The 23,787-nt window shown below is 41.9% G+C and overlaps 1 protein-coding gene across 9 annotated transcripts in view; it reads left to right on the top strand.

Moving 5' to 3' along the window:
- The first annotated feature begins 5,667 nt into the window (after nucleotides 1-5,667).
- Nucleotides 5,668-23,787, top strand: part of PRP4K (pre-mRNA processing factor kinase PRP4K) — a 41,011-nt gene continuing 22,891 nt past the window's right edge. For 7 of the 9 annotated variants that reach the window (XR_009565781.2, XR_009565779.2, XR_009565780.2 and 4 more), the window contains exons 1-3: nucleotides 5,669-5,859; nucleotides 13,012-14,211; nucleotides 17,154-17,330. Coding sequence is in view for 1 of the 9 variants with exons in the window: in XM_030881516.3 (XP_030737376.1) it covers nucleotides 5,723-5,859; nucleotides 13,012-14,211; nucleotides 17,154-17,330 (1,514 nt within the window). In the remaining 8 variants the exon portion in view is untranslated. Of the gene's footprint in view, nucleotides 5,860-13,011; nucleotides 14,212-17,153; nucleotides 17,331-23,787 lie in introns of all 9 variants that reach the window. The other 2 variants (XR_009565778.1, XR_009565782.1) reach the window with 1 other exon arrangement.

Below are 23,787 nucleotides of genomic sequence, written 5' to 3'. Positions count from 1 at the left end.
AAATAAAGAGAACCAGAAATGATAACTAAGAAGGTCATACATAGTAAAAGCTATACAGTCGACCCTTGAGCAATGTAGTATTAAGGGCACTGACCCCCCTCGCAGTTGAAAACGTGTTATAACTTTACAGTTGGCCCTCCATATCCAAGGTTCTGCACCCATGAATTCAACCAAGCACGGATCACGTAGTACTGCAGTATTCATTGAAAACAATCCACGTATAAGTGGACCCACAGTGTTGTTCAAGGTCAACTGTAAATGTGTATTGCTTTCCTTTCTTCTCTCAGTTTCCTTAAAAGATATAAAGTAATCAGCATAACAATGTACTGTTGGGTTTGTAACATTTATAGATACAATATATATATAATAATTATACCACAAAAAATAGGCAAATAGAACAAACCTATACTGGAGTAAGGTTTTTAATCTCATTGGAATTACGTTAGTACAAATTTGGAGCTAATTCTGGTAAGTTAAGATGTATGTGGTAAGCCCTAGAGCAACCACAAAGGAAATAACTAAAATAGTGGGAGAAAAATCACTTAGAGATTAAACTGCTACATTAGAAAATATTCACTTGATTCAAAAGAAAACAGTAAAGGAGGCACAAAGGCACAATAAGACATGAGACATACAGAAAAGTAAAATCATAGACATAAATCCAACTATGTCAATAACATTGAATGTGAGTGGATTAAACAATCTCTAATCAAAAGGCAGAGATTAGAATAGATTTTAAAAAACAAGACCCAACTACATGCTGTCTACAGAGATATACTTGATTTCATAGTAAAAATCACGCAAGCAGCAACCACCGAAAGTGGGAATGACTGTGCTAATGTCAGACAAAGTACTACAGAAAAAGAGGGACATTTTGTAATGATGAAAGTGTCAATCCAATAGGATATAATGTTTATAAACATGCGTGAACCTAATAACAAAGAACCAAAATACATGTAGCAGAAACTGATAGAAATGAAGGGGAAAATGGACAACAATAATTGAAGTCTTTAAGACCCCACTTACAATTAGACATCTAATAGACTCTGAAATCATAATATGACTGAAACAGAACTCTTCATTTGCCCCCAATCCCCACCAATTAAATCTGCTCTAAGTGGCAATTGCATTATATCTGCTCAAGCCAAAATACCTTTAAGTCACCGTCTCTCACACCCCACATCCAATCGATCAGGGAATTCTACAGCTTGTCCTTTCAAAATATATCCAGGATCCAACCACTTTTTCCCACTTTCACCCTGTTCTAAGCCACCACCTCCACTCACCAGGATTACTGAGTTACACTCTTAACTGGATTCCACCTTTCCTCCCCAGGTCCCCGGCTGTCTAGCTCCTTGGAGCAGCCAAGAAAACATTCTAAAATAAATTATGCCATTCTTCAACCCTGCACTTACTCCGTCCAATAAATTTTAAGTGAAATCCAAATCCTACAAACTCCCTTTCCAGCTTTACTTCCTACTCCTGTAATCACTGCACTCTCTCCACACTGGCCTCTTCGCTATCCTTGGCCCGTTATGAGACTGCGTTCATAATGCAATTGCAGTTTTTAACATGTCATTAATATACGAATACAAGTATAAAAAAGTGAGAAAGGCTAGCTAGCCCTATTATAAAATGTGAATAATAATTATCTACAGGGAGTAGGATTACAATTTTCATTTTTTCTTACTGCAAAAAGTGCTTCTAATTTATGTATTATTTATGTGTTATGTAATAAAATTATGAAAAGCTGTGTATAAAACCCCTTACACCCAGTGTAGCAATTGTATGTAACTACATACAAAATCTGGAACTAAACAAAAAAATCAGAACAAAAGAAACAAACTAAAAAAAAAAAACCTTGCCTATAGAAATAGCTAGTATTTATCAATACATGCTCCAGGGACTTTCACTCATTATTTCATTTAATTCTTGTAATAATCCGACATGATGGGAATGATTACGCTCACCTTACTGAGGTGTAAAGTGAGGCTCCAAAGATTAAACACGTGGTGAAGCCCAGGTCTTCCTGACCGGAATGGTCACGTTCTGAACACCATTGGAGACACTGCCTCATCAGAGTCACACACAACAGAGCAACACTGACCCTACTGGACACCCAGTAACTAAGGAAAGGGCCATCGTGTAGTTACGAAGACATTTACTAAAGCTAGAATTATGTAAAAATTGATAGGCATGGGGCTTCCCTGGTGGCGCAGTGGTTGAGAGTCCGCCTGCCGATGCAGAGGACACGGGTTCGTGCCCCGGGCCGGGAAGATCCCACATGCCGTGGAGCAGCTGGGCCCGTGAGCCATGGCCGCAGAGCCTGTGCGTCCGGAGCCTGTGCTCCGCGACGGGAGAGGCCACAACAGTGAGAGGCCCGCGTACCGCAAAAAAAAAAAAATATATAGGCATGTTACGTGGAAAAGCAAACTATCACATTCCATACAGGAGTACAAGAAATATTTCACGTGGAAATAGGCCCCAATAGGCCCATAGATGATTTTTGGTTCAGTTTGGGTAATGGAACTCTGGGTGGTTTTCGTTTCGTTTTCTTTTGCTCTCTTGTATTTTCCAGATATTCGTGAATGCATTGGAGCTGCTTTAAAACAAAGAACAAAAAACTATTTTCATGGAACAAAGGGAAAAGTTTTTGTTTTGTAATAAAGGAAAAACTCAACCCAGTGTCTTCCCAAGCATCTACAAATCCCAAGTCTAGATCTAAACTGAGTCAAACCTTACGTGTTACCTAAAAGGTGGTCGACATTCTTCGAATTGACATCTGGGGAGTCTGCGCGGGCCAGTTTTCCTTAAAGGAATTAGGATAGCTGTTTGTTTGTCTGCTAACGAGCCACGGTATAACGAGCCTATGAAGAGCTTGGCGCGATCAAGAACGGGGTAGCTTAGAAGGTCCAAGTTTAATACATCGCTTGGCACGGGAGGAACGTCACGCTAAAGCACCGCACTATTTCGGGAAGGTGCGTCTTGCAGGAAACCACTAATACTTGCAAAACGGTAAGAAAAAGTCCAGTGTGCGAAAATGCATGCTTGTCCCCCAAACCTTGTCCTCGGGCCGGAGAGTGTGTCCGGCGTCCGGGCGCTGCGGTCCCCGAGATCCGTCAGCAGCTCCGAGCAACCCTCACGGGCCCGCTCGCAGGCGCAAGGCTGGCTGGACTCCGACGGGCGGGGCGGGGCGGGGCTGCCGCTCTCCTCAGCCCCGCCCATCCTTTCCCAGGCGCACGCACGCAAGGACGCACGCACGCGCCTCCCTGGGCCGAGAAACGCGCGCTCGCCGAGGCCCCGCCCCTCCAGGGACTTCCGGTGGGCGGGGTCAGCCCCTGAGCTCGTTCCCGGCGCGGGATCGACCCAGTAGCGGCTGCTTTCCGGTGCAAAGGTTCCCGAACTAGGACAGGAAAAAGTAGCGAGGCTGAGAGGATGGGCTTCAAGTTTAAAAATGAAAAGTTGGGCTTAAGTTTGTCGCCTAGTAAACGTTTGCTGAATGATTAAAGTAATAAGTGGATGTTTGCTTTAACTTCGCCTTCAGAGAACCCCGTTTTTCCCAAAACTTCAACGGCAGTATAGTTCGGACTGAGTCCTTGACAAATCCTGTCCTAGTGCACCCTCCGCGAGTAGTACCGAGCGAGAGAAAAGTGTTTGCCAGCATCATTTTCTGAAACTTGATTTTTACTATGCTTTTGTTGAAAAACTTGAATGGTTTGTCCAAGTCTAAACTTGAGCCAGTCATAATCAGGCTTCAAGCCTGAACCTTACTTCCTGTGTTCCCCACCTATCCTTCGCCACACTCGGTGTGCTTAGTTTAATGTCCACATGAAAGCTGCTGCAAAGAAACGCGGAGCGGGGGGGGGGGGCGAGGGAGGTCAGGGAGATCACGTTATGACTGAGGAAAGATTGGTTTATGAGAGTTCCACGAATCAGCAACAAGGAAGAGACTACAGCTTACGGACACAGAGAAAATAAGGAATTTCTAGGTGCCAATCCAGTGCTCTTTCCGTTACCTTTATTCGAAAGGAGTTTGAAAACCAAAGAGCTGTGTGGGTAGGTGCTCAATAAGGGGATGCTAAACCAATGACATTTCTGTGGGAAGCAGCACAGTAAGAAGGAAGAGCACAGACGAGAAATTTCAGTTCAAACCGTGTCTTGGCACCCAGGAACTGAGTCATCACAAGCAAGTCACCTTACCTCTGAGTGCCAGTTTGCTAGGCTTCTTTGCCTTAAAGTATATTATTCTACTGTATATCCAAGGTGAGATCTCTTACAGGCTTGCCCTCAATTCCAAGAAGAGATCTGTAATAAGTCTGTTACACTCTGTTTATTTTCATTTTAAAATTATTTATTTAAAAATAATGTACTAATTTTCTGTTATTTTAATAACATATTTGAGCTATTCTTAACACAATGACACATGGCCTTGCCTTCGTGGGACAGAGAATATAATAAACTGTAAATACAAGGCTGCCATATACAAAGTACCTTTGAAAAGATATACAGGGATGAGAATCTAGAGGTAGGAACAATTAGTGGAACTCTGAAATCCCAACCTACACACTATTCGTACATAGATAAATATATGGTTGAAAATATAAACCATTCTTAACATATTTCTGAAAACTATTTCCTTTGAAAGAAGCCTTCTAAGTTATTATACCTGGATTTGATTATTAAGGAGAAAGAGAAATCCTTCATAAGGAAAACAATATAATTAAGGACCATATAAAGAAATGCAACAATAGGTATGTGGGGGGGAACCCACAAAAATCAATAAATATCCAGGGATTGATTTAGTGTTCCATGTTAATAAAGTCTATGAGGGGAAAATGCTTAACATTTTAACACATTTGGAATTCCAGCCAACGAAGGACTTACTTTGTAAGAGTATTTGTAACTCTTCCTCTCTGAAAATCAAGAGATATATAAGAAGCTCAGATATTCCGAACTCAAATTTCTAGGTCAAACCCAAACTCAGTGGATTATAAGAATCAAAGTGATCATCACCCTGCTTTCAGGTTCCAGAGTATGGAGAAAGATATGTCTCTTTTGAGAGACAGAGAATGTAAAAACTTCCATGGTATTGAAAGCTCTCCAAGAGACAGTAAATGTTTTCTCACACAATATTTCATTTAATCTCGTTACTGTAAATTCATTATAGAAAAACAAAGTTACAAAGTTATTCGGACCAATTACAGAACCAGCGAAACTAAACTGGAGTAACGGATTCCTGAATCGTTACCCCTGTACTTAGCAAAAGCTAAACAAAGTTCAAAAGTTTCAAAGAAGTGTATCAATAAAAATCTTTCCCTATGTTCTAGGCACAGTCCTAGGTTTCCAGTACTCCTGCCTTTCTACAAGTTTCCTTTAATGCCGCTTCACATTGACTTATCTAGACAGTAAAAGGCATTTAAAAGCAAAGTCATCTTGTTTGCCCCAGTTTGAGAATTTTAACCCAACTGTGGGCCCCACAATGTAACCAGTTCTCGGAACCGCGCCCGCAAGGCGGACACCCCCTTTTTCCACCGGGGTCCTAGAACGTAACGTCGGTTCTAACCCAATCAACGCGTGCCTTTAAAGCCCCAGCCCTCGCCGCCGCAGCCCCGCCCCGTCGCGGAAGTGCGTCATGACGCTAGTGCGCCCTGTCCCCGGATGCATTTTATATCCGGATTCTCCGAGCAATTCTGAGTTCCACGGTTCCCGACGCTGTCGGCACATGCGCGACGGCCCTGCTCCCTCTTCCTCCTCCTCCAGTGGCTTCCACCGTCCGGGCAGCCACCGCCACCGCCGCCCAGGAGTCAGGAAGTTCAAGATGGCCGCCGCGGAGGCTCAGTCGCTGCGGGAACAGCCAGAGTAAGTAGTCTAGGAGCGCGGAAGGCCGGCGCCTGGGGTCGGCCGAGGGGGAACGGGCGGAGAGCTGCCCGGGCGGGCGGGCGGGAAAGTTCGGGCCCTGGGGCCGTGGCCAAACTTTGCCTCCCGCGAGGCGTCGTGGGGCGCGGGCGGGCGGCCTGCGCGCTCCGCTCGCCGGGAGGCCGCGGCTGCTGGGTGGAGGGCGGCCGGGCCTGCCGCGTCGTTGCCCCGGGAGGCGTGGGCGCGAGCGGCCTCTACAGGTCCCGAGCGCGCGGCTCCAGCGGGGGCGCGCCTGCCCGCCTGCAGTCCGCGGGGACGAGCGGGGCTCCCGGCGGCCTCGGTGCGGGCCCCCGAGCAGCAGGGCGGCGCGGGCGAGCCCTGAGACCTTCCCTCCGCAGGCGGTTCCCCCAGTGCTTCTGCTGCCCTTGTCAGTCTTAGGACCTGAAAGCAGGGAGGAGAAGGGGTGCCGGGGCCGTGCTCCTTGACCACCCAAGAGCTGTAGTTTGCGGCTGGCGGGGTGCTTTCTCCTGCCACCCTGTACTCTACTCCAGCATCCACCCGATATCCCCCCTTCCCCTCCCCCCCCCGGCCTATTACTGCAATTTGCCAACTTGCAAACTTGAGACAAAGTAAGATCAAGTCCTCGGTTTTGAGGCCTAGCATTTTTGGCCTGAGTTTATAGTGCTTCTTTGGGAGTACGAGTGGAAGAAGTAGAAATTGTTAGCTACTTCCAAACCCAAGCACTTCATGTCTGTAATTAAGCTAATATAAGGATCCATGCGGCCGAGCGAAAACAGACTTGTACATGCTGCAGGGGTGACCGTTGCCTAACTAAAAGCAGTATCTTGTTCTTCGTGTGTTTGTTAGGAAAACTCAAGAACCTAGAAGAGAATGGATTTTAAAACAGTTTTCCTATAGCGACCTTTTCTTTTGCATCCGCATTATCTGACTTGTTTCCTGACGTCTTAGGAAAGAGGTAGATACATTCTCCCAGCAACTTTGGACTGAGAGAGAGGAGAAATCTTTGCCACCAGCCAGCCCATCGCTTCGTTGCTGTGCGTCCAGTTGTGGACTGCTCAGTCATTTGTTTTACTCAGCTAGACAGAGGTATTTACGAAGTTTTTCATTAGAGGCCTCTGAAAGCTGCTTTATTATCTTCACTTCAATTTGACTTAAAAGAGGGCAGATGGATTCCGAAGTTCTGGGTAGACTTTGTCTCTTTTTGTTTCTCCTCGAGTTCACAGTGAGGCCCAGTTCCAGTCTTCATGACAAGATGGTCCAAACCTTAGGCAACGCGGCTGATTTTTCTAGTAATCTGTTTAAAGTTCTATAGTATGTCCATTTATTTGATTTCAGGGACAGTTCAGATTCCTTTTGAGGAGTGGCTCAGCCATGTTTATTTACATATTCAAATAACACTAGATTTAATAATATTTATTTTGGCCCCTGCAGTATGAATGACCCTGAGATAGTCTTTAATTCCACCTCCCCCCTCCTCGACACTTGTTTTGCATGGAATGTGTGGTCTGTGTGTGTCCCACTTTCACTTATTTGAAAATGTTTTGCCATAGAAAATGACAGTTTGCTAAGAAAGCAGGTACCCTGTTGGCTGCCCGCAGTGAATGCTGGAATGTAGTGTCTTAGTAGTTTTTTTTTGAGGACACAGTGAGGAGTTCACAGTTACATGGAGTCTATTCCAAGTGGAACATTTAGAAAAGGTAAAGGTATAAAATAGTTTTAAGCTCCCTGAAGGCCTTTTAGTGGCTTTTACATTTGTCAGTCTCTTTAGTTCAGCCTTTTTCGATGGTTAAGCATTTAAATTTTTATATGCATTGACTTACTTGCACTTACCAAGACCAGGTACTGAACAAATATCACCTCAGTCAATCCTTCTAACAACCCGACGGAGGTGGATACTGTTATTTCCCACATTTTACAGATGAGGAAACGGAAGTATGGAGAAGTTAAGTTAGCTTGCCCAAGGTCACACCAAGTGACAGATGCAGGATTGAAACCCAGGCAGTCTAGTTCTAGAGCCCTGCTCCTGACTTCTGTAATGTCTGGTCCCTCGCTATACAGTGTGGCTCCTTTTAAAAATAGCCTTTAACATTTGAAATCATTTTTATTTATTTCCAGTGTCCTAGAAAGGTCCGTTTTCATGATATGACAGTTCTAACTCTTTGAAACTTAATATCCCACTTGGAAAAGGTGGGGGGCAGAGGAAGGTTCGTTTTAAGACTAGTTGGTCTTTTGAATCCATTTTCATTTTTACATCTACATAGTCAGAGAAACAGGCTTAATTATTTTCCTTATAAAATGCAGTGGCATTCATTTTGCTCCCCCTTGCCCCCAACTGCAAAGCATGAATTGAATGCTTCCCGAATAAGATGTTATTAAGAATATTCTTTGAAAAAAATATGTGAAAGAGGAAGTTAAAATAACGCTAGAGGTTGGTAACTGGTCACTATTTTAAAGTTGTTCCATGGCTATTTTCATTGTGCCAGATGCCCCTGGGTTGTTTGAAGGGTGAAACTTGTACAATGTATTTAACCAGACACGTGAATGAATACTGCTTAACACTTCCATACTGTCTGCACTTTGAATTCAGCCTTGTTTCCAAGTGAGATTTGAAGGCTGTTACTCAGCTCTCAGTAAGTACTGGTTTAGGACAACCTGTTGTAGACCAGCTGAGTGTAGACGCACACCTGCTAAACGTGTAGCGTTAGGCTGCCAGGTGTAAATGTTAAAGTATAAAGTCATGTGTATGCAGCTTGTATATGAGCCACATCCAGGAAGATGATCAGGTTTCTTTACAAGAAACCTTTTCCTAAAGCTTAGAAGAGCGTTGTTGATAATGAACCTCAATTAACTGACCTAGCACAAGCTCGTGCGTTATATGTGATATGTTACGAGTTCACTTACTCGTTGAGTTCAACTTTCCCTGGTTTACCTAGTCAGACTTCACTCGTTATTTTCTTTGAAATTTGCCTTGAGAGATCAACGGAGGAGGCTGAAGGTCTGCTCTCTGCCTAACCCCAGTATAGGGGAACTCTGGGGTTAGTTATTAAGGTTAGCCTAGCTGGCCCTAAGGCACTGGTAGCGTTTCATTAGCAGCCTAGTCATTATTTCTTGAATTACATTCATTAAGTTACAAGGAAAACTGGGGTCACTCATGGGAATGACTGTTTAGTAACATTGGGAACCGCGATGTCAGTCTTCATTCTGAGGCTTTAGGAGCTTGATTTTCTTTTGAAGGAAATTACTTCCTCTGTGGGTAAACTCTTTTTTTTTTTTTTTTTTTTTGCGGTACGCGGGCCTCTCCCATTGCGGAGCACAGGCTCTGGACGCGCAGGCTCAGTGGCCATGGCTCACGGGCCCAGCTGCTCCGCGGCATGTGGGATCTTCCCGGACCGGGGCCTGAACCCGTGTCCCCTGCATCGGCAGGCGGACTCTCAACCACTGCACCACCAGGGAAGCCCCCTGTGGGTAAACTCTTAAGAATTTTGATTGAAACTCCTTGGAAGACTTGTAAATTATAGGAAGCGTTGGAAAAGGGTTAAAAGAGCAGATTTTTCTGCGGGAGGTGGTTAAATTTAAATCGTTTGAGGGTCTTGCCGTCAAGAAATAGGCACGTGCACTGTATGGGGCACTGGGGGTGTGAGTGAGTGAAAAGCGTTCACCGTCAAGAGCTGCGAGTGCGGGTGCAGACAGTGTAAACCATCTGTAGTCAGTGATACCGTTTCTATATGTTACTCCATGTAGATCGTTTCTTTGACACAACAAATACTGAGTACCTGCTCTAGCTTAGATCATCTTATGGGCCTCGGGGATAGAGCATCGAGCTAAACAGATTCAGATCCTGCCCTCTTAGGGCTTGTGTTACAATAGGGAGAGATGAATAAGAATTCTATTAAGTGGAGGGCAGTTAAGCAGAGAAAGCGCATCTGTGTGGGCTAGGGTGGGGTAGCAGTTAAAAGGAACTGGCCCGGAGGCCTGGCTGAGGAAGTGTAATTTGAGCAAAGGCCTGAGGTGGGCGAGGGGCAGCGGCGCTGTGTCTGGGGGAAGCGTGCCAGGCCCTTTGGTGGGAGAGCCCCTGCTGTGGGAGGAGAGCAGTGAGGGTGGGAGGGAACGAGGGGTTCAGGGTGGTGGACGGGTTGGGCTGATAGTATAGGACTCAGAGAGAGTTTAAGTTTTTGCTCTGAATAAGGTAGGAAACAGTAGTCAGTTTTCACTCAGAGTGGTGACATGACCTGACATTTTAAAAGCATCTTTGAGCAAATGCAAGAGCTCTGACTTTGAATGTAATACCAGCCTTCTCATCAGCTTGAGATACACCTGCCCTTAGGCGAGTCCCGTCCACCTCCTTGAATGTGAAGTCTCATCTGTCCTGGGGACATAGGCAGAGGCAGTACTTCTTGAGCACTTTGTGTGACAGTTTAATTTGTATGAACTCATTGCTGCGACAAACCTGTGATTTGCCAGTACTGTTATGTCCCCCGTTTTTACAGTGGAGGAAACTGAGGCCCAGGGGAGTAGCTTGTCTAAGGTCACATTAGAGGTGTCCCATTGCAGGCAGCGTTGGAACAAGGCCGTTTGACTTGAGGATCCTCGCTCCCGCCAGGATTCCTTAAAATAACACTCTTAGTGTCTGTCTGCAGCTGCACAGTATCCACAGTGGGGAGCACATTTATCCAGTGTCTGAACAATAAGAACGACTTACTTTTGGGGCCCTAGGGTTGTGCTAGGCCTCGCTATCCTTGATGTCTGTTAACCAGCACTGTGCTGTCCTTACCGCGTGCCTTGAGGTGGGTACTGCTCCTTTCTCCAGCAAGCTTAAACTCACCTAAGGCCACATGACTAGTAAGTAGTGAGACCAGGAACTGAGCCCAGGTAGTCTGGCTCTGGAGACCTTACCACCCAACTCTCCTTTTTCTTGAGGATACTTAGAGGGTCTTCAGATGGTTTGAGTTTGTTTTTTTGCTGCACTGTGCAGCTTCTGGGATTTTAGGTCCCCAACCAGGGATTGAACCCAGGCCCTTGGCTGTGAGAGCATGGAGTCCTAACCACTGGACCACCAGGGAATTCCCTAGATCAGGGGTCCCCAACTCCCCGGCTGCGGATCGTTACTGGTGCGCTGGTGCGTGGCCTGTTAGGAACCGGGCCGCACAGCAGGAGGTGAGCGAGCGAAGCTTCATCTGCCGCTCCCCATGGCTCCCTGTGGTTCCCCGTCGCTCGTGTTTCTGCCTGAACCATCCCCCGCTACCCCGTCCGTGGAAAACCTGTCTTCCATGAAACCGGTCCCTGGTGCCAAAAAGGTTGGGGACCGCTGCCCTACATTGTTTGGGTTTTAGCTTATTGACTAGAATTTTGTACTTCGGACACTGAGATTTTATATACCTGAAAACCCTTCCCGACCTTAAAAAGGTTCTCCGTACCTACTTCTGTATCTTGAATTAGCCTAGTTCTGTTTTTCTCAAGCTTTTCTCTCTGTAACTCAAGGTTCAGAAAAACCGACACATAGCTCACCTTCTAGACTGTGGGCTGGGAGATTCTGGGGAAGGGAGGTGGTTACCTGTATGAGGTTGTAGTCTATACAAGGATCAAAGTTGAAATGTCTTTGTATCTTCACCCTAAATCTGTGATTTTTCCCCCCTCCTTGATAAAGCCATGTTGGTTTTTTCTTTTTTAAACACAAAAATTACACTTTCCTTTTCCAAATCTCTGAGAAAATTTGATGATCCCAGAACACTACTTCATCTATCCTGTGTCTTCTTATACCACATCTGAGAGAAGTCAGGCCAGACTGAAACCTGACTCAGCTGCAGACACGGCTTCCTCTGCAGCATCGTTTAATACTTTCTCCTTTCCCACAGTGCATAGTGCCAGAAACGGACATTGGCAGTCTGGCACCCCAAATTCAAAGTTCGTGCCATGTGGTAGTTGTATGTTCTCCATGTTCTCCACACCCCCTCATTGTTGTGAGCGAGTAACTTCACAAGCATGCTGTGCTGTGTTGGCTGCTCGCCCCGCCCCTCATCCCCCAAGTGTATTGAAGACTGAGACCTGGCTGGAGGACCATAACAGCAGTATCATTACAGACCATCCATCCAGTAGCTTAACCTTGCAGTTCCTGAGCCTCTGACTGTCTCAACCGTGTGCTTCCAGAATCCCATACTATATCTTTTCATCTGGAATTGGTCCACTTGAGATCTTAATCTCCGTTAGACCAGTCTCTTCCACAAGTTTGACGCCCTGGTAACACTGATCTTTTTTCCTATATCTAAAGTACCCCTTAACCCTTGTGGTTGATTTCTTACTCATTCTTTAGGACAGTGTTACTCACCCTTTTTTTTTTTTTTTTTTTTTGCGGTACGTGGGCCTCTCACTGCTGTGGCCTCTCCCGTTGCGGAGCACAGGCTCCAGACGCACAGGCTCAGCGGCCATGGCTCATGGGCCCAGCCGCTCCGCGGCATGTGGGATCTTCCCGGCCCGGAGCACGAACCCGTGTCCCCTGCATCGGCAGGCAGACTCTCAACCAGTGCACCACCAGGGAAGCCCAACTTTGAAGTTTTTAACCCTCGGGATGTGTTTACAATATCAGCATCAGCCAGCAGCCGCCTGTGCGCATGAAGGGACTGCTGCTTTCGGGCGCAGCTCTGTATTGGCGCTAGAGATTTAAATATATATATATTTCTGAATCCAAGCGGAGACGGAGATGAGTGTCCCAATATATGTCATTACTAATGTTTTACGGAAAAAGAAAATGGGAGGGGGGTTCCTTTGGTGTTGAGTTTGGTGGGAAATGCTGGTTTAAAAACCAAGTTACTTGAGTGACTGTTTAAGGAAGTCAGCATTAACAATTTGTTGCACCTGGTTTGGATTCCCTTCCTTATTCTATTAAGTATAATTATGCTAACCTCCCCCATTATGTATTTCCTGTAATACTTTTGGTATTTGAGTTCAACCATTAGAAACAAATTAAAGTTAAATCACTGTTCAACTCAGTTCTTGCCATATACCTTTGAAATAAAATATTTCAGTGACTAACTTCTTGTATCCCATTGAGATGTATTTTTTATCATTGCTATTATTTTGTTATGATTCTGAATGCTTGATAAATGATGTGACTTTTAAATGTGTTTGATACATTTATAGGATGGAAGATGCTGATAATTCTGAAAAGAGTGTAAATGAAGAAAATGGAGAGGTATCAGAAGACCAATCTCAAAATAAGCACAGTCGTCACAAAAAAAAGAAGCATAAACACAGAAGTAAACATAAGAAACATAAACATTCTTCAGAAGAAGACAAGGATAAAAAACATAAACATAAGCATAAACATAAGAAACACAAAAGAAAAGAGGTTATTGATGCTTCTGACAAAGAAGGTATGTCTCCAGCAAAAAGAACTAAACTTGATGATTTAGCTTTGCTGGAAGACTTGGAGAAACAGAGGGCCTTGATTAAAGCTGAACTTGATAATGAGTTAATGGAAGGAAAGGTCCAGTCTGGCATGGGGCTCATATTACAAGGTTATGAGTCCGGCTCTGAAGAGGAGGGGGAGATTCATGAAAAGGCACGAAATGGAAATAGGTCTAGTACTAGATCTTCAAGTACGAAGGGGAAACTTGAACTTATGGACAATAAAAATAGTACAAAAAAACGAAGTAAAAGCAGATCCAAAGAACGGACTAGACATAGGTCTGATAAAAAGAAAAGTAAGGGAGGTGTGGAAATAGTTAAAGAGAAGGTGACGAGGAGCAAGTCAAAGGAGAGGAAAAAGTCCAAAAGTCCCTCCAAACGAAGCAAGTCTCAAGATCAGGCAAGAAAGTCCAAGTCTCCTACCCTTAGAAGGCGCTCTCAAGAGAAGATTGGGAAGGCCAGATCTCCTGCCGATGACAAGGTGAAAATTGAAGATAAAAGTAAGTCAAAAGATAGGAAAAAATCCCCAATTATAAATGAAAGTAGAAGTCGTGATCGAGGCAAAAAATCTAGATCCCCAATTGACTTGAGAGGTAAATCCAAAGACAGAAGGTCACGGTCCAAAGAGAGAAAATCGAAAAGGTCTGAAACTGATAAAGAGAAGAAGCCAATTAAATCTCCCTCTAAAGATGCTTCCTCTGGGAAAGAAAATAGGTCCCCCAGTAGAAGACCTGGTCGTAGTCCCAAGAGAAGAAGTTTGTCTCCGAAACAACGTGATAAGTCAAGAAGAAGTCGATCTCCACTCTTAAATGATAGAAGGTCTAAGCAAAGCAAGTCACCTTCTCGAACTCTGTCTCCTGGTAGGAGAGCCAAGAGCCGATCCTTGGAAAGAAAACGCAGGGAGCCTGAACGGAGACGCCTTTCTTCGCCAAGGTAACTTGACTGCAAAGCTGTATTGCAGCAGATTTCAGAGGAGAAACTAGAACTTGTGGACAATAAAAATGAGATGGTAATGAGTTTTATAGTGTTATGTATAACCCTGTCCACTAACTATATTAATGTTTGCACTTTTTTGTCAGTATCTTGACTCTAGGTGATTTTTGATTTTATTGACATTTTAAAAGTTCTTAATTTAGTATTTGATGTGCAGAATCACTCCTTTAAATCCAAGTAATTTGGCTGATAAGTCTATGTGTGCCCATTTTATGGGTAAGGAGATTGTATAGTTCCAGAGTAGGGATTGTTCTTTGAACAGTATGGGCTGACAATTTAAAAAATGGAGGTATCAGTTTAAGGATTGTGATCTGTCCATTCTTTTGAATTGACATGATTTTGAATTCTGACAATATGATTGGAACTACAGTTGTCTTTTTTGGTCCCCAAAATATAATTAAATTAAAACTGGAAGTTTTTTTCTGTTACTAATTCATATACTTGTAATCTCATTGAAAAAAATAAATAGTACCTCTTAAGTTTAGGAAGAATAGTGTAAAGTGATTTTATTTTTTATCAATAATAATGAAAATATTTCATGTACATTTGGTCCATCAGTTCTTTTCTCATAAGTTCTCATGATTGTCTCTCAGGAAGTGGAGTGATCCTCATACTTAATTTTTTTTTGGTCATCATTTTTTTTCACATCTTTATTGGAGTATAATTGCTTTACAATGTTGTGTTAGTTTCTGCTGTACAACAAATTGAATCAACTATATGTATACATATATCCCCATATCCCCTCCCTCTTGAGCCTCCCTCCCACCCTCCCTGTCCCACCCTTCTAGGTGGTCACAGAGCACCGAGCTGATCTCCCTGTGCTATGCGGCTGCTTCCCACTAGCTGTCTATTTTACGTTTGGTAGTGTGTATATGTCCATGCCACTCTCTCACTTCGTCCCAGCTTGCCCTTCCCCCTCCCCGAGTCCTCAAGTCCGTTCTCCACATCTGCGTCTTTATTCCTATCCTGCCACAAGGTTCATCAGTACTGCTTTTTTAGTTTCCATATATAGTTGTTAGCATACGGTATTCGTTTTTCTCTTTCTGACTTAATACAGAGTGAAGTAAATCATACTTAATTTATAAATGAGAAAATAGATTGAGAGGTTATCTAACTTACCTAGGGTCATAGAACTGATGAGTAGAGGCACGGAAGGGATTTTGGCGGAGAGGGGAGGGTGTTGTTTAGATTAGTCCAAAAGCTACTTTAGAAACTGATTTTTTAATGTCTTTATATTCAGTAATTAGACATGAGAAATTACCAACCAAGTTTCTAAAAGAATGTCGGCTTATACCATGCAAAGATAACTGAATTCCTAGCCATCTACTGTTGCATGTTAATGTTTCCTGTGTATGGGTATAAATCTGAACTGGCCTTGAAGTTTAAATAAATCATCCTATGTTTTGAGAAGCTTCAAGAATGCTATTTTCAAAGTGCTGTATCTTAAGAGATCCTGTTGACTCTTCTAAGCAGTGTAATGAAATGGCTCTGCCTGCAGCTCTGTGGAGACAGTGTTGCTGGTGTTATCTGACGTCGTTCTTAAGGTCCTGTTCTCTTTCTGTTGCTTTCAGTTTGAAAAGGAAATTCTGAGGAGGAGTTTATCAAGGACTAGAGTTGAATATTTGAAACAAATTTTTATTTTTAGTTGCAGAAGAGATACATGCTAATTAAAGAGAAATTTAAATCGTGCTGGAAGCCTGTAAATTCACTTTTTCCATCCCTCCTCTGCTGCTACTCCAAAGAAGACTGTCTCTTTCTAGCCCCTTTACTATGCACATACAATTGTATGTATGCCTTTTTTTCTTAAAAATAGGATTCATACTATTTATGTCAACAGTGATTTTCTTTTTTCATGAAACACTTCTGTGACAATACATAAGGATCGTTTTTAATTCTTCATATATCAATAATAGCAACATGGTATTTCACAGTGTAGACGTACCATAATATATTTAACCATTCCCTTGTTGAAACTGACGAAAGTTGAGGTTGGTTCCAGTTTTTCATGATTGTTTGCAAAGACATCCATTGGTTCTGTGTTAAGTTTCTTTTAGAATAGATTCATAGAAGTGGAATTGCAGTCTGAGATTATGTACGTTTACATTTTAGAAAGTTAACTGCCACATTTCCTTCCAGATAAGTTATACCAATATTTACTTCGATGACTAGGTGGACTGTCCTTTTCCCTAAGCTCTTACCTGTATTTCCTCTTCTGAGGTTAATGTTGACTTTTTTTTTTTTGTTTTTTTTTTTTTTTTTTTTGGGGGGGCGTTACGCGGGCCTCTCACTGCCGTGGCCTCTCCCGGCGCGGGGCACAGGCTCCGGACGCACAGGCCCAGCGGCCATGGCTCACGGGCCCAGCCGCTCCGCAGCATGTGGGATCTTCCCGGACGGGGAACGAACCTGCGTCCCCTGCATTAGCAGGCGGACTCCCAACCACTGCGCCACCAGGGAAGCCCAATGTTGACTTTTAAGGGGGGTTTTATTCTTAATTGATACATTAAAAATAAGGCTCTTAATTGCAAAAATGTCAAAAATTTAAAAAGAAAACAGTATTCAAACCAAGGGAATGGAATATTATTACTCACTTGGGCAAGTTTTATTTGTTTATCTGAAATTAAAATCAGTGGCTTTAACAATATGAATAATCTTTAATAATTCTTCAAATTGTGAGACCAGAGGAAATAGACCTTCTATTGTGTGTCTGCCGTAACACCAGATGTCACTGTGATCATCTGAATTTTTGTTATAAAACTTATTAATCTGTGTTTACTACCTTTAGGTTAATGTGCCCTTTCTTCAAGTGTTCTTTACATGCAGAAGAAATTCATTTATTCTGATTTGATTTATTCTTCTTTGAACTTGTATTTGGTCTCCTTAAGAACACGACCTCGAGATGACATCCTCAGTAGGCGGGAAAGGTCAAAAGATGCCAGCCCAATCAGTAGGTGGTCTCCAGCCCGAAGAAGAGCCAGTAGATCTCCTGTTAGGAGGAGGTCCCGCTCCCCCCTCAGACGAAGCCGATCTCCCAGAAGAAGGAGCCGGTCTCCTCGGAGAAGGTAAAGACACCCGTTTGATCCGTCAAACTCTGACTGTTTTGAAGCTCAGTTGGTAGGTTTTCTTAACAAACAGTTTTCTCTGAAAAATTGTAGCTGTGACGCCGTATAGTTTTCTATTACCAACGTGTGATGTTTCACACACACTGATGTTTCTTTAATAGAGTTTTCCTTCAAATTTATATAAATCCATGTTCGTTAAAAACACAATCTTTTTTTTTTTTTAAGTAGGACATTTTTTTTCCTCTGTTTTAAAGCGAGATAAATACTAAATGAACTAGGCTTATGATTTTTCTTTTAACTAGCAGGCTAGATCACAGTAATAAATGAGTATCCTGTCATTCCATAGTTGCAGCTCTGTATTTATTTTTCTGTGAACTTGTATTTGGTCCTCTTAAGAACACGACTTGGAGACGATGTCCTCAGTAGACGTGAAAGACTCTTTGGGTGAAGATCTCTTTTAACTCACAGCAGTAGAAACCAGTCTTTATGTATGTATCTTTGAATGTTTTTTTTTTTTTTTTTTGCGGTATGTGGTCCTCTCACTGTTGTGGCCTCCCCTGTTGAGGAGCACAGGCTCCGGACGCGCAGGCTCAACGGCCATGGCTCACAGGCCCAGCCGCTCCACAGCATGTGGGATCTTCCCGGACCGGGGCACGAACCCGCGTCCCCTGCATCGGCAGGTGTACTCTCAACCACTGCGCCACCAGGGAAGCCCTCTTTGAATGTTTTTGTGTACTAGATTCTCAGAAGTGGAAATGCCTTGATAGTGTGTTTGTCTAAATTTTTTTAAGTTATTGCCATATGTTTTGGTTTCATTAGTTTTTTTAATACTGTTCCTCACACGTTTCTCTTCTGCCCAGTTTCATCACATTTCTTGCAGATGGACATGGTCGAGGTTAATGTAATCATTGTGATCGTATACATACCGTTCATTCCAGAGCAAGCAGTCGGTGGGAGAGGGGAAGAGAGGACTCTCATGCTCCCAGCCTTCTGGCTCCAAGCTGACGGTAGTTTGCGTAGGATTTGCTTCCCTTTTCCAGAGTCCCTTGTTCTTCTCTGACGTTGTGATTCCGTTTCCTGTATCCAGTTTCTTGCTTTACCTCCTTGTTTGCTAATGCATCTCCAATAGCTTTTTGAGGAAAGTGAACATAAAGGACAATTTTGGGGAACTGTGTCTCTAAAAAAATGCCTGTTATTCTCATTGCTGATTTATCAAGGAATAGAATTCTAGTTTGAGATCATTTTCTTAAGAATTTTTAAACTGTTATTCCACTGATTTCTAGCTTCCCTTATTGCTATTCAGAAGTCCTCCTCTGATAAGAGGGCGTTTCTTTATAGGACTTGCTTTTTTCTTTCTCTTTTTATAAGAAATGTCCTGTGTTCCGAAATTTCACTGTAATAATGCCTTGATGAGCAGCTCCTTCTTTTCCACTTATTTTGCGGGGCACTAGATAGGCCCTTTAAAGCAGGGAGATTATGGCTGCCTGTACTGGGAAATTTTCTCATGTTTTTGTTTGCTTTCTCCCCCATTATTTTCTGGATTTTTTCCAATTAGACCTTATAAATTGTTACACTGACTTCCCCCTCTCTCATCTTTTTTTTTTAAATTTATTTTATTTTATTTTTATACAGCAGGTTCTTTTATGTCATTCCCAAACTCCACCACCACTGCCCCCTACCGCTTTCCCCTCTGTTGTCCATACGTTTGTTCTCTACATATGTGTCTCTATTTCTGCCCTTCAGACCAGTTCATCTGTACCATTTTTCTAGGTTCCACATATATGTGTTAATATACGATATTTGTTTATCTCTTTCTGACTTATTTCACTCTGTATGACAGTCTCTAGATCCATCCACGTCTCTACAAATGACCCAATTTCATTCTTTTTTATGGCTGAGTAATATTTCCATTGTATATATGTACCACATCTTCTTTATCCATTCGTCTGTCGATGGACATTTAGGTTGCTTCCATGACCTGGCTATTGTAGGTACTGCTGCAATGAACATTGGGGTGCACGTGTCTTTTTGAATTATGGTTTTCTTGGGTATATGCCCAGTAGTGGGATTGCTGGGTCATATGGTAATTCTATTTTTAGTTTTTTAAGGAACCTCCATACTGTTCTCCATAGTGATTGTATTAATTTACATTCCCACCAACAGTGCAAGAGGGTTCCCTTTTCTCCACACCCTCTCCAGCATTTGTTGTTTGTAGATTTTCTGATGATGCCCATTCTAACTGGTGTGAGGTGATACTTCATTGTAGTTTTGATTTGCATTTCACTAATAATTAGTGATGTTGAGCAGCTTTTCACGTGCTTCTCGGCCATCTGTATGTCTTTGGAGAAATGTCTATTTAGGTCTTCTGCCCATTTTTGGATTGGGTTGTTTGTTTTTTTAATATTGAGCTGCATGAGTTTTTTATATATTTTGGAGATTAATCCTTTGTTGATTAGTTTGCAAATATATTCTCCCATTCTGAGGGTTGTTTTTTCGTTTTGTTTATGGTTTCCTTTGCTGTGCAAAAGCCTTGACGTTTCATTAGGTCCCATTTGTTTATTTTTGTTTTTATTCCCATTACTCTAGGAGGTGGATCAAAAAAGATGTTGCTGTGATTTATGTCAGAGTGTTTTGCTTATGTTTTCCTCTAAGAGTTTTATAGTGTCTGGTCTTACATTTAGGTCTCTAATCCATTTTGAGTTTATTTTTGTGTATGGTGTTAGGGAGTGTTCTAATTTCATTCTTTTACATGTAGCTCTCCAGTTTTCCCAGCACCACTTATTGAAGAGACTGTCTTTTCTGCATTGTATATTCTTGCCTCCTTTGCCATTGATTAGTTCACCATAGGTGTGTCGGTTTATCTCTGGGCTTTATATCCTGTTCCATTGATCTATATTTCTGTTTCTGTGCCAGTACCATATTGTCTTGATTACTGTAGCTTTGTAATGTAGTCTGATTCCTCCATCTCCGTGTTTTTCCTTCAAGACTGCTTTGGTTATTCGGGGTCTTTTGTGTCTCCATACAGATTTTAAGATTTTTTGTTCTAGTTCTGTAAAAAGTGCCACTGGTAATTTGATAGGGATTGCATTGAATCTCTAGATTGCTTTGGGTAATGTAGAAATTTTCGCAATATTGATTCTTCCATCCAAGAACATGGTATATGTTTCCATCTGTTTGTGTCATTTTTGATTCCTTTCATCAGTGTCTTATAGTTTTCTGAGTACAGGTCTTTTATCTCCTTAGGTAGGTTTATTCCTAGGTATTTTATTCTTTTTGTTGCAATGGTGAATGGAATTGTTTCCTTAATTTCTCTTTCTGATATTTAGTTGTTAGTGTATAGGAATGCAAGAGATTTCGGTGCATTAATTTTGTATCCTGCAACTTTACCAAATGCATTGACTAGCTCTAGTAGTTTTCTTGTGGCATCTTTAGGATTATCTATGTATAGTATCATGTCATCTGCAGACAGTGACAATTTTACTTGTTCTTTTCCAATTTGTATTCTTTTTATTTCTTTTTCTTCTCTGATTGCTGTGGCTAGGACTTCCAAAACTATGTTGAATAATAGTGGTGAGAGTGGACATCCTTGTCTTGTTCCTGATCTTAGAGGAAATGCTTTCAGTTTTTCACCATTGAGAATGATGTTTGGTGTGGGTTTGTCATATATGGCCTTTATTATGTTGAGGTTGGTTCCCTCTATGCCCACTTTCTACAGAGTTTTTATCATAAATAGGTGTTGAACTTTGTCAGAAGCTTTTTCTGCATCTATTGAGATGATCATATGGTTTTTCTCCTTCAGTTTGTTAGTATGGTGTATCACATTGATTGATTTGCGTATATTGAAGAAGGCTTTCATCCCTGGGATAAATCCCACTTGATCATGGTGTATGATCCTTTTAATGTGTTGTTGGATTCCATTTGCTAGTATTTTGTTGAGGATTTTTGCATCTGTATTCATCAGTGATTTTGGTCTGTAATTTTTTTTTTTTTTGTAGTTTCTTTGTCTGGTTTTGGTATCAGGGTGATGGTGGCCTCATAGAATGAGTTTGGGAGTGTTCCTTCCTCCGCAGTTTTTTGGAAGAGTTTGAGAAGGATGGGTGTTAGCTCTTCTCTAAATGTTTGATAGAATTCACCTGTGAAGCCATCTGGTCCTGGACTTTTGTTTGTTGGAAGATTTTTGATCACAGTTTCAATTTCATTACTTGTGATTGGTCTGTTCATATTTTCTATTTCTTCCTAGTTCATTCTTAGAAGGTTATACCTTTCTAAGAATTTGCCCATTTCTTCCAGGTTGTCCATTTTATTGGCATAGAGTTGCTTGTAGTAGTCTCTTACGATGCTTTGTATTTCTGTGGTGTCCATTGTAACTTCTCCTTTTCATTTCTAATTTTATTGATTTGAGTCCTCTTCCTCTTTTTCTTGATGAGTCTGGCTAAAGGTTTATCAATTTTGTTTATCTTCTCAAAGAACCAGCTTTTAGTTTTATTGATCTTTGCTATTGTTTTCTTTGTTTCTATTTCACTTATTTCTGCTCTGATCTTTATGATTTCTTTCCTTCTACTAACTTTGGGTTTTGTTTGTTCTTCTTTCTCTAGTTCCTTTAGGTGCAAGGTTAGATTGTTTATTTGAGATTTTTCTTGTTTCTTGAGATAGGCTTGTATTGCTATCAATTTCCCTCTTAGAACTGCTTTTGCTGCATCCCATAGGTTTTGGATCATCGTGTTTTCATTGTCATTAGTCTCCAGGTATTGTTAGATTTCCTCTTTGATTTCTTCAGTGACTCTCTTTAGTAGCGTATTGTTTACCCTCCGTGTGTTTGTGTTTTTTACGTTCTTTTCCCTGTAATTGATTTCTAATCTCATAGCATTGTGGTCGGAAATGATGCTTGTTGTGATTTCAGTTTTCTTAAATTTACTGAGGTTTGATTTGTGACCCAAGTTTTGATCAATCCTGGAGAATGTTCTGTGTGCACTTGAGAAGAAAGTGTAATCTGCTGTTTTGGGATGGAATGTCCTTTAAATATCAATTAAATCTATCTGGTCTCTTGTGTCATCTAAAGTTTGTGTTTCCTTATTAATTTTCTGTCTGGATGATCTGTCCATTGGTGTAAGTGAGGTGTTTAAGTCCCCCACTATTATTGTGTTACTGTCAATTTCCTCCTTTATAGTTATTAACAGTTGCCTTATGTATTGAGGTGCTGCTATGTTGGGTGCGTGAATATTTATAATTGTTTTCTCGGAGTGATCCCTTGACCATTATGTAGTGTCCTTCCTTGTCTCTTGTAACAGCCTTTATTTTTAAGTCTGTTTTATCTGATGTGAGTATTGCTACTCCAGCTTTCATTTGATTCCATTTGCATAGAGTATCTTTTTCCATCCCCTCACTTTCAGTCTGTTTGTGTCCCTAGGTCTGAAGTGGGTCTCTTGTAGACAGCATATATATGGGTCTTGTTTTTGTATCCATTCAGCAAGCCTGTGTCTTTTGGTGGGAGCATTTAATCCTTTCACGTTTAAGGTAATTATCGATATTTGTCTTCCTATTACCGTTTTCTTAATTGTTATGGGTGTGTTTTTGTAGGTCCTTTTCTTCTCTTGTGTTTCCCACTTAGAGAAGTTCCTTTAGCATTTGTTGTAGGGCTGGTTTGATAGGCTGAATTCTCTTAGCTTTTGCTTGTCTGTAAAGCTTTTGATTTCTCCATCGAATCTGAATGAGATCTTTGCTGGGTAGAGTAATATTGATCGTAGGTTCTTCCCTTTCATCACTTTGAATATATGGTGCTACTCCCTTCTGGCTTGTAGAGTTTCTGCTGAGAAATCAGCTGTTAACCTTATGGGAGTTCCCTTGTATGTTATTTGTCATTTTTCCCTTGTTGATTTCAGTAATGTTTGTTTCTCCTTGGGTTTATCCTGCCTGGGACTCTGTGCTTCCTGGACTTGGGTGGCTATTTCCTTTCCCATGTTAGGGAAATTTTTGACTATAACCTCTTCAGATATTTTCTCGGGTCATTTCTCTCTCTCTTCTCCTTCTGGGACCCCTATAATGCAAATGTTGTTGTGTTTAATGTTATCCCAGAGGTCTCTTAGGCTGTCTTCATTTCTTTTCATTCTTTTTTCTTTATTCTGTTCCACAGCAGTGAATTCCTCCATTCTGTCTTCCTTGTCACTTATCCGTTGTTCTGCCTCAGTTATTCTGCTATTGATTCCTTCTAGTGTATTTTTCATTTCAGCTATTGTATTGTTCATCTCTGTTTGTTTGTTCTTTAATTCTTCTAGGCCTTTGTTAAACATTTCTTGCATCTTCTCGATCTTTGCCTCCATTCTTTTTCCAACGTCCTGGATCATCTTCACTATCATTATTCGGAATTCTTTTTCTGGATGGTTGCCTATCTCTCCTTCATTTAGTTGTTCTTCTGGGGTTTTATCTTGTTCCTTCATCTGGTACGAAGTCTCTGCCTTTT

Source organism: Globicephala melas, chromosome 11, assembly GCF_963455315.2.
Source record: "Globicephala melas chromosome 11, mGloMel1.2, whole genome shotgun sequence".
NCBI lineage: Eukaryota > Metazoa > Chordata > Mammalia > Artiodactyla > Delphinidae > Globicephala > Globicephala melas.
This window is presented reverse-complemented; position numbering and strand designations above follow the sequence as displayed.